This window comes from Ceratotherium simum, chromosome 18 (genome assembly GCF_057802395.1).
Source record: "Ceratotherium simum simum isolate JZ-2026a chromosome 18, ASM5780239v1, whole genome shotgun sequence".
Lineage (NCBI taxonomy): Eukaryota > Metazoa > Chordata > Mammalia > Perissodactyla > Rhinocerotidae > Ceratotherium > Ceratotherium simum.
In genome coordinates this window covers 9,870,107-9,882,752 of record NC_141917.1, presented here as the reverse complement: position 1 = coordinate 9,882,752, position 12,646 = coordinate 9,870,107, and the positions used below count along the sequence as shown (strand labels likewise).

Sequence of the window (12,646 nt, the reverse complement as noted above, 5' to 3'; positions counted from 1 at the left end):
CATTTACTGTAAACTATTTGACCACGAATCAGCATGTTCCTACTTGGAATCCTGGAGGGCCTGGAGCTCAGGGATTGGTAATGGGTGCTGTGGAATACTCATATCGGAATCAGTTTAAGCAACTGTGATAAATGCAGCTGCCTGACTCAGCATCTCAAAGGCTGGGGTTGGGGGCTGGCCCGGAGGCACAGCGGTTAGGTGTGTGTGCTCCGCTTCGGTGGCCCGGGGTTCGCAGGTTCGGATCCCAGCTGCAGACTGACACACCACTCGTCAAGCCATGCTGTGGAGGAAGATGGGCGTGGATGTTAGCCCAGGGCCAATCTTCCTTAGCAAACAGAGGAGGATTGGCATCAGATGTTAGCTCAGGGCTAGTCTGCCTCACACACACACAAAAAAAGTCGAAGGTTGGGGTTGGCCATCTGCATTTCTAATAGGTTCCCTGGAGAACTGCTAGACCCAGGAGCATTTGAGAACCACCTCTCTGATTTTACAGATGCAGAAACTGGCTGTGAGGGAGGTGGAGGGACAAGTTCAGGGGTGATCTGAGAGTTCTCTGCAGAGAAGTGGGGGCAGGATAGAGATTAGAGCGGTGCTATCTACCACAGTGGAGTCTCATGCAGGTGACAGGTTTAAGGGGATAAGAGATTGGAGAGGTCAATGGCATGGGATTAATCTCGATCTTTACTTTTCCGGGCCTATTCTCTGCCAAGCTGTATTTGTGCATGCACACATAAGATAAAGAGAGAGGGAGATAGGCAGAGGGACAGAAAGTACTGTTAGCCTGGACGCAAGATGGGCCATTCAATGCTAACAAGGTGAACACTAGACACGCTGGTCAAGGCCTGCTCTGACGATGTCCTCCCCACTCCTCGGTCCACTTCTTCCTTCTCTCCTCACCACCCTCACTCACAGCCATTCTGTTGCTAGTTTTTTACTGTGCAGCCTTGTGTATCATTTTACTCTCTTTAATAAGTCTAGGGATGCTAATATTTCCAAAGCATCTCATAAGAATGTTTTAAATTAAATGGCATAGCATAGTTATTATTACAACACTATTCACTGAGCTTCTAGTACTTGCCAGTCCCTGTTCTAAAAGCTAGGAATAAAGAAATGCAAAGCCACTGCCTTCAGGGAGCTGTCATTCTAGTAGGGACCAGAAGATAAATCAATCACTATTATTGCTGTCACTCCTCCTCCTTTGAAAAGAACATCAATCTAGGAGTCAAGTGTGTTGTGGTGACAGAGGCTATGCCCATCCTAATGAGACCCAACAAGTTTATCACTATCAATATCCTGTAAGACCTCACTCTTTACTTTTATTTTTAAGAGGAAGCCAGGGTGACTTTTTTTATCATCCTTGTTTGCGAGTAATATTGATGTTTTTGGTAAACTTTGAGAATATGTGTTTTCATTGGAGACAAAATTCTTAGTGTACTTAAGAATTTAACTAAGAGTATGAAATAGGCTTCTTAGCTGTGGTGTAGTGGGGAAAAAAATGGGCCAGGAGGTCAGATGCTTGGTTTTATATGTTGGCCCCAGTGCACTCCAATTGTAGGATTTTAAGAAAATGTGGACATGCTTTGTGCCTAACTTTCTCTCCATAAGATGAGTGACATTCTTTTTTTTTTTTTTTTTTACTGAGGAAGATTAGCCCTGAGCTAACATATGTATCAGTCTTCCTCTATTTTGTATGTGCCTCGTCACCACAGCATGGCTGACGAATGGTGTATGTCCGCATCTGGGATCCACACCCGAGAACCTAGCTGCCGAAGCAGAGCGTGTGGAACTTTTAACCACTGGGCCACAGGACCACAGGGCCGGTCCCAAGAACAGTGGCATTCTTATCGTTGTGGTACAGGTACAATGTGATATCATTTATAAAGTGTATGGTGACTTCATCTTCCATCTGTAGGAGAACATTTTACTGGATCAACATTAGAAGTGGATGTTCTTGTACTGTATACCTTTATTTGTTTTTTGGTAATGTGTCATTCATCTTTGAACAGTGTGGAAGTTCACAACTTTTGAAGGCAGAGTTCTAAAGGGGTTTAAAGTTAGAAGATGACTGTGCTGCCCTGAGGAACGCACCGACCTTCAGAAAGTTCACTGCTGGTGTTGCTTCACTGTGCTTAATGCTCTCACTGCAAAATTGGTCAACAGTGTGATACCAAAAGATGTAGTTAAGTGACTGTCACCCTCTGCTTCTTTCTTTTTCTTTTCTTTCTTTGTTGTTGTTTTGGATTTTGGTTTGTTTGTTTGTTTACTTCCTTATTGGGGTAATATATTTTGAGAAAGAGCAATGGAGTGGAATCAGGTCCAGCTCTGATATTAACTTTCATTTCCTTTTCCTTTCCCTGGTATGTCCCCAAAGGGCTTTGAAACTGCTCAGTCTAGTCCCTTAATCCCTCTGCACCTCAGTTTCCATACCTGCAAAATTAAAGACTTCAATTCTATGATCCCTTTCCAAGGGATTTTATTATCTCTCCTACACGGGCTTCCTGGTGCTGAGTTATGGGTACACCATCACCGTTTAGCTGTGGAGCAGAGCCGGTTGGCTAAGGTGGGGTCTCACCTGGGTCCCTGGCCTAGCCTGTCTGGATCTCTCATCCAGGGGTCTCTAGCCTTTGTTAATTTTACTCCACGATCAGTAAAAGTCTTTTGAGCAAGAACATCCATTATGTGCTCATTTACTTGTACGTGATATAAATGTACTACTGTACCAAAATTTATGTTAGAAAATATGATAAAAATCTCATTTTAAAAGATGAGAACAGGGCCCGGCCCCGTGGCATAATGGTTAAGTGCGCGTGCTCCGCTGCTGGTGGCCCGGGTTCGGATCCCTGGCGTGCACCGACGCACTGCTTGTTAGGCCATGCTGTGGTGGCATCCCACATAAAGTGGAGGAAGATCGGCATGGATGTTAGCTCAGGGCCAGCCTTCCTCAGCAAAAAGAGGAGGATTGGCAGATGTTAGCTCAGGGCTGATCTTCCTAACCAAAAAAAGATGAGAACAACAATTTAAAATATGAGTTCAAACCTTTACTTCCCCTACTCCACTGGATTGTCTTGTGTACCCTACTTCAGAAACAACTGCTACTGCCACTGAGCCACATACCTCAGCAATGTCAAGAAGTTAAGCAAATTCAAATTCAGAACCTGAGATATGAGAAATAGGTACATTTGTTAAGCTCAGCTATCTGTCCTTGTAAGACCCTCTGTCTTGATTATAACCAGATTTGGGGATCACTGATGAAGAAAATCATACAATCGTAAATAATTATCATTTGCAAATGAGTGTGTAATAACCACCAGGTATTCTGCGTTCTGCAGATGGGGGCCAGTAATACAGTGTTAACATCACAGTCCCCTCCAAGTACTAGAATACAGTCCAAGGCTTATGCTGATCTCTGTATGCCGGTGACATGTATTAGGCATGTGTTTATATATCCCTTTGGATACACTGTTTAGCAGATCATTATCAACATGAAAAAGAGTCTGTGGTGAAGAAGCATGAGCTTTGTTCTTTCTATTCAAAACTGTAATCAAAGATTGGGGCTAATGTCTTCAAAGCAAGCTTAAAGAATTTGCAGGTTATATAAGGCTAAGAAAATATGCATAAGTTTGATACAGAAATAGATTTCAAGATGAACCTAAAATGCTGAAAAAATATGAGATAAAAACAAAAAGTTGCAAATTTGGGATACATGTCTAGTCTTGTCTGTGGGTTCAAATGTATCAACTGCAGAGGTACATTATGTATGGAAGGCTGGTTTGGCAGCAGCTTAGAAAAAAAGTACTAGAGGTTTAGTGGAATTCAAATTTCATGTAAGGCAACTCTTTGACAAGGTTAAGAAAGCTAATGTAATCTTAGGTTACATTAATGGAAGTCAATTTCAACGCTACAAGACAAGTGATGCTTCTTAAGTACACGACACTTTTCAGACTGTATTTGGGATCGTGTGTGAAATGTTGTGTATTTTGAATTAAGGTTGGGGTGGGACATCAACAAATGCGAGAGAATGCAGAGGTGTGGCCAGCATGATGAGATCTCTAAAAACAGAGATGAGACCTCCGAACTGCCCCTGTTTAAATCACGGAAGAAAACATGGGGTTTTCAAATATGGGGTGGTGTATCATATCATTGAAAATGTCAGTGTAATGCTTTGGTGACTCAGCAGACAGAACTAGTTCAGAAGTCAGGATCAGAATCAATTACTAGATTTTTATAAGAAGGCGTATTATGGTTTTGACAACCAGAGCTATCCTTCAATGGAATGGTGTGCATCTGAGTTTGAGCTGCTCTCCCCGGTAGCTTTCAGGCAGGGACTGTCTGAGAGGCTGACTCTTCAAGAAGGATGGATGATGAACTAAATAACCTTGATCCCATCCACATATGAAATTCTATGAGATTTTAAGGCACTGTATCTAGATTGATTAGAACTAGATGCAGTTTGGGTGTGTAAAATCTAGAAAACCCATAATGATGTTTGCAACGCCCATTTTTCTGTGTGCTAAAGTTTCTGGAGGTAGGAGGAGGGTTGTGAATTTTGAAAACACTGCCCAAGTAATTCACATACACCAGCAGTTTAAGACACAACAAGAATAGGGAAGTTATATTATTCACATAAGTATTTATTCATCCTATACATAAAGCTCTATGGAAATGCCTTAAACTATATATTGAGTGTCCATTTTCTTCACTTGGCAAACAACCATGAGTAATCTATTCTTCTGTTTCCTCATATGCAAAACAGAAATAATAATTATTATAATAGTGATATTATTAATATTATTTCCTGAATCCCTGAAGGGTATTCACTCCACTATGGGAAGAGAAGGAGGACATTGCTTTTATAGTGGGAAAAAGGGCCTAAGTTTATTAAATTAGAAAGATTCTCCATGCTAAGTTTAGTAGGATATGATTCAATGCATTTGGCTTAACTAAATACAAGTTCTACAATATTTATTAGATACGCATGTCTTGTTGGCTATTTAATTTCTGACTAGACTATTGCTCTCCCCACCTGAATAGCAAGGGAAGATTGTTTGGGAGAAAATTGGCCTAATATGTACAAAACAGCTACTGGAATCATGAACACCTTGCTGCCCAGCTCTGCAGACAGAGAGGCTGATGTTGATGAGCTCTGCCCTCTCAATCAGGTAAAACTGCAGTTGATGGAAATTACAGTCCCTAGTTTCAGGGGACACGAGGATAATTTGGCTATTCCTAAAAAGGCATAAACAAAATATTGGCTAAGTACAAACAGATGTTAAGGTTATACTCTGTACATGAATTCATGTACTTGAATTCACTTTAATGGTGTTGAGCTTATGGTGGAAGATCTTGCAGCTCATTATAACTAAGTTGTTATGGGCTGCTAATTTGCTAGAAGCTGCTGTATCATGAGCTAGCCCAACTGCCTTGATGGGTCTCCTGGTAGTTAATATGGATTAAATGTGAATCTTTTATTTTTTCCCCTGTGGTCTCACATAATGATATTAGCTTGTCTATAGTGTGACAAATTCAGTGTACCAGATGCTGCTGGTACACTATTCTTTATGACTGAGAATAAGCCTACAAACTTGATAATGTACATCCATTAAGACACTTCTCTATACTGGGGAGATGTGGAAGGATCTCGACTATGGAAGGAATTTGTTGGTCACAGTTCATTTTGCTCCAACATACATAAACTATTTCAACAGTGGTACATTCATCAACGCTACATTCCTACAAGTTCTTGTTTGATTATCAGGATGCAAATATGGATATATTACTTGTTAGGCTGTACTTAATTCATTCCCAGAAAAGGAATTTTAAAAAGGAAAAAAAGAATAAAAGGAAAAGAAAGTAAAACTTTCACAGCTTGAATATAGGTTTAAATTCAGTCTTTTGAAGTTGATCTGAGAATGGATCCCACTGAAATGTTCAAGTCGTGAAGCTACTTTAGTAAAGAAGGTGTTTTTTTAATCGAATGCATAGTATTATAAGAAATGAAAAGTAGATTCAGATCCTGTTGTCCCATTTGGATTGAAACAAGTTAATATAAGAATGTTCATGTTTTGAATATATTACTACCTAAGCAGTGTGGAAATATATTTCACAGATGAAACAAAAGAGTTGACATGCATGTGCATATTGCATACCTTATCAGGAATAGGAAAGACCACTGGGCTAACTGTCACTGTGTTATCGTCTCTGCTATACCACCAGCTGAGTAATCTTGAATTATTCACCTAACCTCTCTGATTGTCAGTTCCCTCTTCTTTACACAAATGGATTATATTTCATCTGTTATATTCCAAATCCATCATATAATTCCTTCACTGGGTCATTTGAAGGTAAAATTATTAGAGTAACAATACAACTGTTATTATTACAAATAGTAAAACCATTATCCTGTTATATTAGTGTACGATTATAATAATAACTCCCTCTTACCTGATGTCAGCCCTATGCTAACCTCAGGCCCCTCAATCAACAGTAGATGTGACAGTAGCAATTAAAAACCACTGTGGAGGCAATGAGGCATAGGGCCTCTGAAAGATACACAAAAAAATCACCGGAAAGAAATGTCAACAATATAAATGAAGCAGAGAAATGAGACTGTTTCTTTGGTTGTAGGAGCCAATAGCTGTCTGTCTCTACAACCCCAGAGGACTTGTCTGTGTTCACCTAATTATGAAAAAGCTGCAGTTGACAGGGACATTTAGGGACAGGCAAACTGACATCCTTGCAGTGCAATATCCTTGTAATGCAGTACAAGATCCATGTTAACACTATCGACTTTCAGATGTCAAAAAAACAGTTAAATTTTATTAGGTATTTTCTTGTCAGTGAGACAAATGAGCTCAATAAAATTTCAGAGGGTTTCTTACTTGGAGTATGGAAGTAGATGAGATGGTGCATCACATTCGGTGAATGAAGAAAATCAGAATCATTGTTGAATATTAACCTTTTACTTAAGTCAAAACTTCCTGTCTAATTTGCCTGATATCCAGTCTGGCCCTACACTGCAATCAAACTGAACTCTAATTACTCCCTGAAACACAGACACACATTCAGTATTTGCCTAATTCTATGCCTTAACTCATGCTGTTCTTTCCACCTATGATGCTTTTCCTCCTTTCACATGGTCAGACAGTAACCTCCCATTGTTCATCTCAGATGCTACCTCTGCACATGCCATTGTCCTTGACTTCTTCCATCTCCCCACCCCCTTCTATCTTCCCTAACTGGATGTTGTCTTTGAAATTCATTTATATCTCTCTCATCACAATTTAGCATTTTACTTTGTATTCTAGTTAATTGTGTACAGATTTCAGCTCTTTCACTAGACTTAAAACTATCAACAGGATCTATATTAGAGTTCTCCAGAGATACAGAACCAGCAGGATATATAAATAGATGTATGAAAAGAGATTTATTATGAGGTCAGTGTCAGGCGATTACAGGGGTTGAGAAGTCCCACAATCTGCCAACTGTAAGCTGAGGCCCGGGAAAGCTGCTGCTTTAGTTCAGTACAAACTCAAAGATCTGAAAACCACAGGAGTCAATGGTGTAAGTTCTAGTCTAAGTCCAAAGGTCTGAGTCCAAAGTCCTGGAGAACCAGGAGTGCCAATGTCTGAGGCAGGAGAAGATGCATGTGCCAGCTCAAACAGAGAAAGCAAATTCTTCCTTCCTCTGTCTTTTGTTCTATTCAGGCTCTCAGTGGGTTGAATGATGCCCACCTGCATTGGTGAGACTGATCTTCTTAGTCTACTGATTCAAATGCTAAACTCTTCCAGAAATACCGCAAAGACATACTGAGAAATAATATTTTACCAGCTGTCTGCCATCCCTTAGTTCAGTCAAGTTGACACATGAAATTGACCATCATAGGATCTATACCTGAACTAATTTTGTACCCATGCCTCTCCTATCTGTGTCATTCAGGACCTTGCAGAATGCTTTGCACATAAATATCTGTTTCCCTACTGTCATTTTATTCATTCATTCCATAAATGTTTATTTGGCATCTACTGTGTGGTAGGTGCTAGAGATTTGGATGAAAAAGTTAGCATTGTCCTTGCCTTGGAATCAAACATAATAAGAATAATACCTTCAAAATGATTGGAACTTGTGGTTTGCTGCTAGGCAAGTAAGCATGGATGGCTCAATCCCCACCTATGCTGTTAGTGAGAAGGTGATGTTCCTTTTGCATTCCTTTATGTACCAGAGAAATCTGATATTGTAGTACTGAGGAGAAATTAAGCAACAATGTTTGCTTTTGTTGGGGACAAATTTTGATTTCTAGAGCTCTAATGAGAGAACTCTCTAGGAATTTTGGAGCCACTGAAGAGACTTGAGATATCTCCTAGTCCTGAAAAACTGACAGACACTAAGCTCTCAAAGAGCTACCAGTAAAATTCATTAGAGGATTTTACGTTAGGAAAATGATAAATCATTGGGAAAATTGATTATTCTGCCATGAAAATGATATAGCATAAAAGCATATGAAAATGTTAGTTTTACAATTGAGTTCTTTTAAAATGTGAATTTCACAGTTTGGCAAGATGTTTGGGGGCTAGGTCATTAGAAAGCAAATATCTCCTGATGCTTTTCTCAAAATCAGAGAAGTGTTCTTCCTTGCTCTGAAAAGTCTTACATACATTTCTTGGTGGCCGAGCAAAGGGAGAATATCTTTGAACATAAGAGTAACTGGGTTGTAATTAGCACACATATTATTTAATTGTAATTAAACAATAATCAAGTTTGGAAGAAAATGTGAAAGGATTAAGTTTTAGTTAATTTTTTAAGGTTATGTCTATAATTTCAAATTAATAACACTATATATTAACTTGCAAAATCTATGTTTTTGTATAAACAAAAGGAAAATATGAGTAGGAACAACCAATCAGATTTGCTCAGCACATTCAATTCCTCAAATTAATATCAGACTCAAGAGAAACATCATGATGCTTGTTGTTAATAGATATTTCCTTTAATGTTGTAAAGTGTTGAGCCATTGAAGGGTTAAATTTTCAGAATGATTAGTATTTATCCTTAGAAAATAAGGAGTCACTGAAAGGTTCTAAGTAGATGAATAATGGAATCATGTGTGTTAAGTTTTTAAAGATAACTTTTGGCTATATTATGAAGAACAGATTGAAAGCAGGCATGAACAAAGGCAGACACTCTAATTAGGATAATGAGTTCAGGCCTCTGGGCAAGAGATATTGTTACCGCCCAACGTGGGGCCTTCTGCTTGCTGCCAGACATGCCAATAGTCAAGAGGCAAGGTGGTAGGAGAAAAAGGACTGTTTTGTTACAACCTGCTAGCAAGAGGGATGATCGCCTACTCATGTCCAAAAGAACCATCTTAAGGGGGCATGAAATCTTATAGCAGTTATATAGGCCATTGGGTTATTGGGGAGGGGGTTAGGAATGTTGACCTTCTGGTGTTACAGACTGGGAGTCGCCACACCAGATCTGTCAGTTTTCCTTGATGATGGCTATTAGCATAGATTCTCTGTTCAGGGGTCATCACATTCCTAAGGAACTCAAAAAACTAGTTATCATCTTATCGCTGCTGGGAGGTACACGCACAAGCAGGGGTCATAAAATCTACAGAGCAGTTAGATCTCCTGAAGGGTGCATATCCAGCTGGGTTAGTTTGTCAGAGGTCATTCAAAGTTACAACAGAGTTTTTCTTTTCTACAATATGGCTTCTCTTATGTCAACCTTGTCTTGAGCCGGTATCAGTATTGGTCCCAGAATTGGAGTGGTGTCGGTGGAGATAGTGGAGAGATCAGAGAGCTAGAACTGGTGGTTAAGACTATTCTCAATTCCATCTTGAGTTTTCTTCCCACACCAAGCACTTCTCTGACACCGGCTGGGTGTCCTACAATGCAACTCGATTCTGACACTGTCTACCTGGAGATGAAGTCGAATCTCACAGGTTAAGGGCTCAGTCTTACAAGACTTCCTGCAAACACACACTTCTGATTCCAGTGGCAATTCCAGGTTGTCACCTTTGCTTCTAACCAACCCTCTGGCTATAGACTGAAGGTTCCAGCGACCCCCTCCTTGGGTTTGATTAATTTCCTAGAGCAGCTCACAGAACTCAGAGAAACGTTTTACTTACTAGATTACTGGTTTATTATAAAAAGATATAACTCAGAAAGAGCCAGATGGAAAAGATGCACAGGGCAAAGTAAGGGGAAAGGGCATAGAGCTTCTATACTCTCTCCTAACACCCCACTCTCCCTGAATCTCCACGTGTTCACCAACCTGGGATCTCTCTGAACCATGTCGTTTTGGATTTTTATGGAGAATTCATTACATAGGCGTGATTGATTAAATCATTGGCTACTGGCAATTGATTCAACCTCCAGCCCATTTCCCCTCCCCAGAGGTCAGGGAGATAGGACTGAAAGTTCCAATCCTCTAATCACTTGGTTGGTTCTCCTGACAACCAGCCCCCATCCCTAGGTGCTTTCCTAAAGTCACCTCATTAACATAACAAAAGACACCTTTGTCACTCTCATCACTTAGGAAATTCCAAGGGTTTTAGGAGCTTTGTGACAGAAAAGAGGATAAAGACCAACTATATATTTCTTACTATTGTCGACGCAAAATAACCAATAACCATTATACGGGTAAGAGAAATAAGGTGAGTTTTACTTGAGCCAGAATGAGGATTATAACCCGGGAAGGCCTTAGAAAGCATTCCAGAAAAGCATGGTTTTCAGTAGAGTCATATCTTGTTAGAACAAAGGATGTACATTAAACGCACCCAGGATATATTTTCATCAAAGTTTCAAAGAGGTATTCAGTTGCAAATTAGCAGGTTAACATGACCCTGATGTTGGGAAAGGGACTAATCTGGGTGTTACCAACAGGATATAGGCGGGAAAGTATGCATTCTTATCTTAAGAGAGTGCATTCTTTAATGGTTACACAGATGTACAATGTATGTTTGATATGCCATAAGTTAGGTTTTTTAGTTCAAGCCGAATCAGTTTTGAACCCAAATAGTTACCCCATATACCTGAATATGTGAAAATCTCTTGTCACTATAAATCACAATATCACTGGGGGGCCAGCCCCGTGGCTTAGCGGTTAAGTGCGCGTGCTCCGCTACTGGCGGCCTGGGGTTCGGATCCCGGGCGCGCACCGACGCACTGCTTCTCCGGCCATGCTGAGGCCGCGTCCCACATACAGCAACTAGAAGGGGGTGCAACTATGACATACAACTATCTACTGGGGCTTTGGGGGTAAAAAAAAGGAGGAGGATTGGCAATAGATGTTAGCTCAGAGCCAGTCTTCCTCACCAAAAAGAGGAGGATTAGCACGGATGTTAGCTCAGGGCTGATCTTCCTCACCAAAAAAAAAAAAAAAAAAAAAGCACTTAAAAAAAAAACAATACCATGGTGGTATTTAATGATTTTTTTGTGTGTATCTGGAGAGGACAAAGTTCAGAATGATACACAAATTTGGGAATTAGGCAACTTGATGGTGTCATTTACTGAGATAGGAAAACAAAGCAGTGTGAGCAGGTTTGCAGAGTGAATGCTGTGATTTCAATTTTTGACATGAACTTCTGGATTCTCCAGAATGGATGTCAGTGGAGAGTTGGATATATACCATTTTTGGTTATTGAAGCTGTGGGAATGGATGAGATTATTCAGAGAAAGTGTAAGAAAATAGAAATTTAAAATAATGCCAAGGAGAATGGTGGTTTAAGAGAATGTGAGACGCCCACAGAGAATAAGGGCAACCAGAGGTGGAAAGGAAAGCAGGAGAGGGCTGTATGGAAAACCATAAGAAGAGTTTGTTCCAGGAAGGAATGAGAGGCCAACAAAAGAAAATGCTGGCAGTAGGTCAGGTAAAATACTGATGGTGTTTGGCGGTGAGAGCATATATAATTATTCCACTGGTGTGAATATTTAGCTATTTAAATTTCCACAAAGAGCATTGAGTGAGAAAGGATAAACATTGGCCTTTTGTCACTCAGACGTTTCTGTTCTGAATAGAATTCTTCCTATAATTCAAGTTAATTATAGAAAAGACATATAAGAGGCTAGAGAGAGACAGCAATTCATGGAAAAAGATCATAGAAATTTTGTATTGGAAGTGCCACAAAAGTAATTTAACCTCATCTTTTATATTTTATCAGATGTGTTAGTGAGTTTGCTCTATGCATATACACTATTGCACACTTTCTCATATTGATCCAAACATTATTTGTTGAGGTCATACATTAAATCATCCACCCATCCATCCATTCATCATTTACTGAGTGCACTCTGTGCTAGGTGAGAATAAGGTGACAATGCAAGGGCATGGTCCCTGCCATCAAGGCATGTATGTTCTAAGAGAGAAGACAGACGTGTAATTAAATGAATTCAGTACAGCATTGTTAGTGCTATGAGAGTGGTGGTCATTTCTTCTCCTGTGCAGGGAGAGTGAGGGTGAGGTCAGGAATGTACTCGTACAGAACAGGTGGTAATTAGGGAGTGTTGGGATTGTTGAGGTCACCATCAAATTGAAAGGCAAGAACATTTTCCCTAGACTTGAGGAACAGGGGAAGAGCGGGGAAGAGGAAGTGAATATTCGGAGCAGTGGGTGCAGAGTGAGCACATGCAAAGTCCATTTGAGGGAA

At 40.1% G+C, this 12,646-nt stretch overlaps 1 protein-coding gene across 12 annotated transcripts in view; it reads left to right on the top strand.

The window, feature by feature from the left end:
• CTNND2 (catenin delta 2) overlaps nt 1-12,646 on the top strand; it is an 879,093-nt gene that overhangs the window by 305,689 nt on the left and 560,758 nt on the right. The window contains exon 1 of one of the 12 annotated variants that reach the window (XM_087443134.1): nt 5,036-5,159. The exons of the other annotated variants lie outside the window; for them this stretch is intronic. Coding sequence (XP_087299260.1) covers nt 5,067-5,159 — 93 coding nt within the window. The 5' untranslated portion in view covers nt 5,036-5,066. Of the gene's footprint in view, nt 1-5,035; nt 5,160-12,646 lie in introns of those variants that run through there. 12 annotated transcript variants of the gene reach the window in all.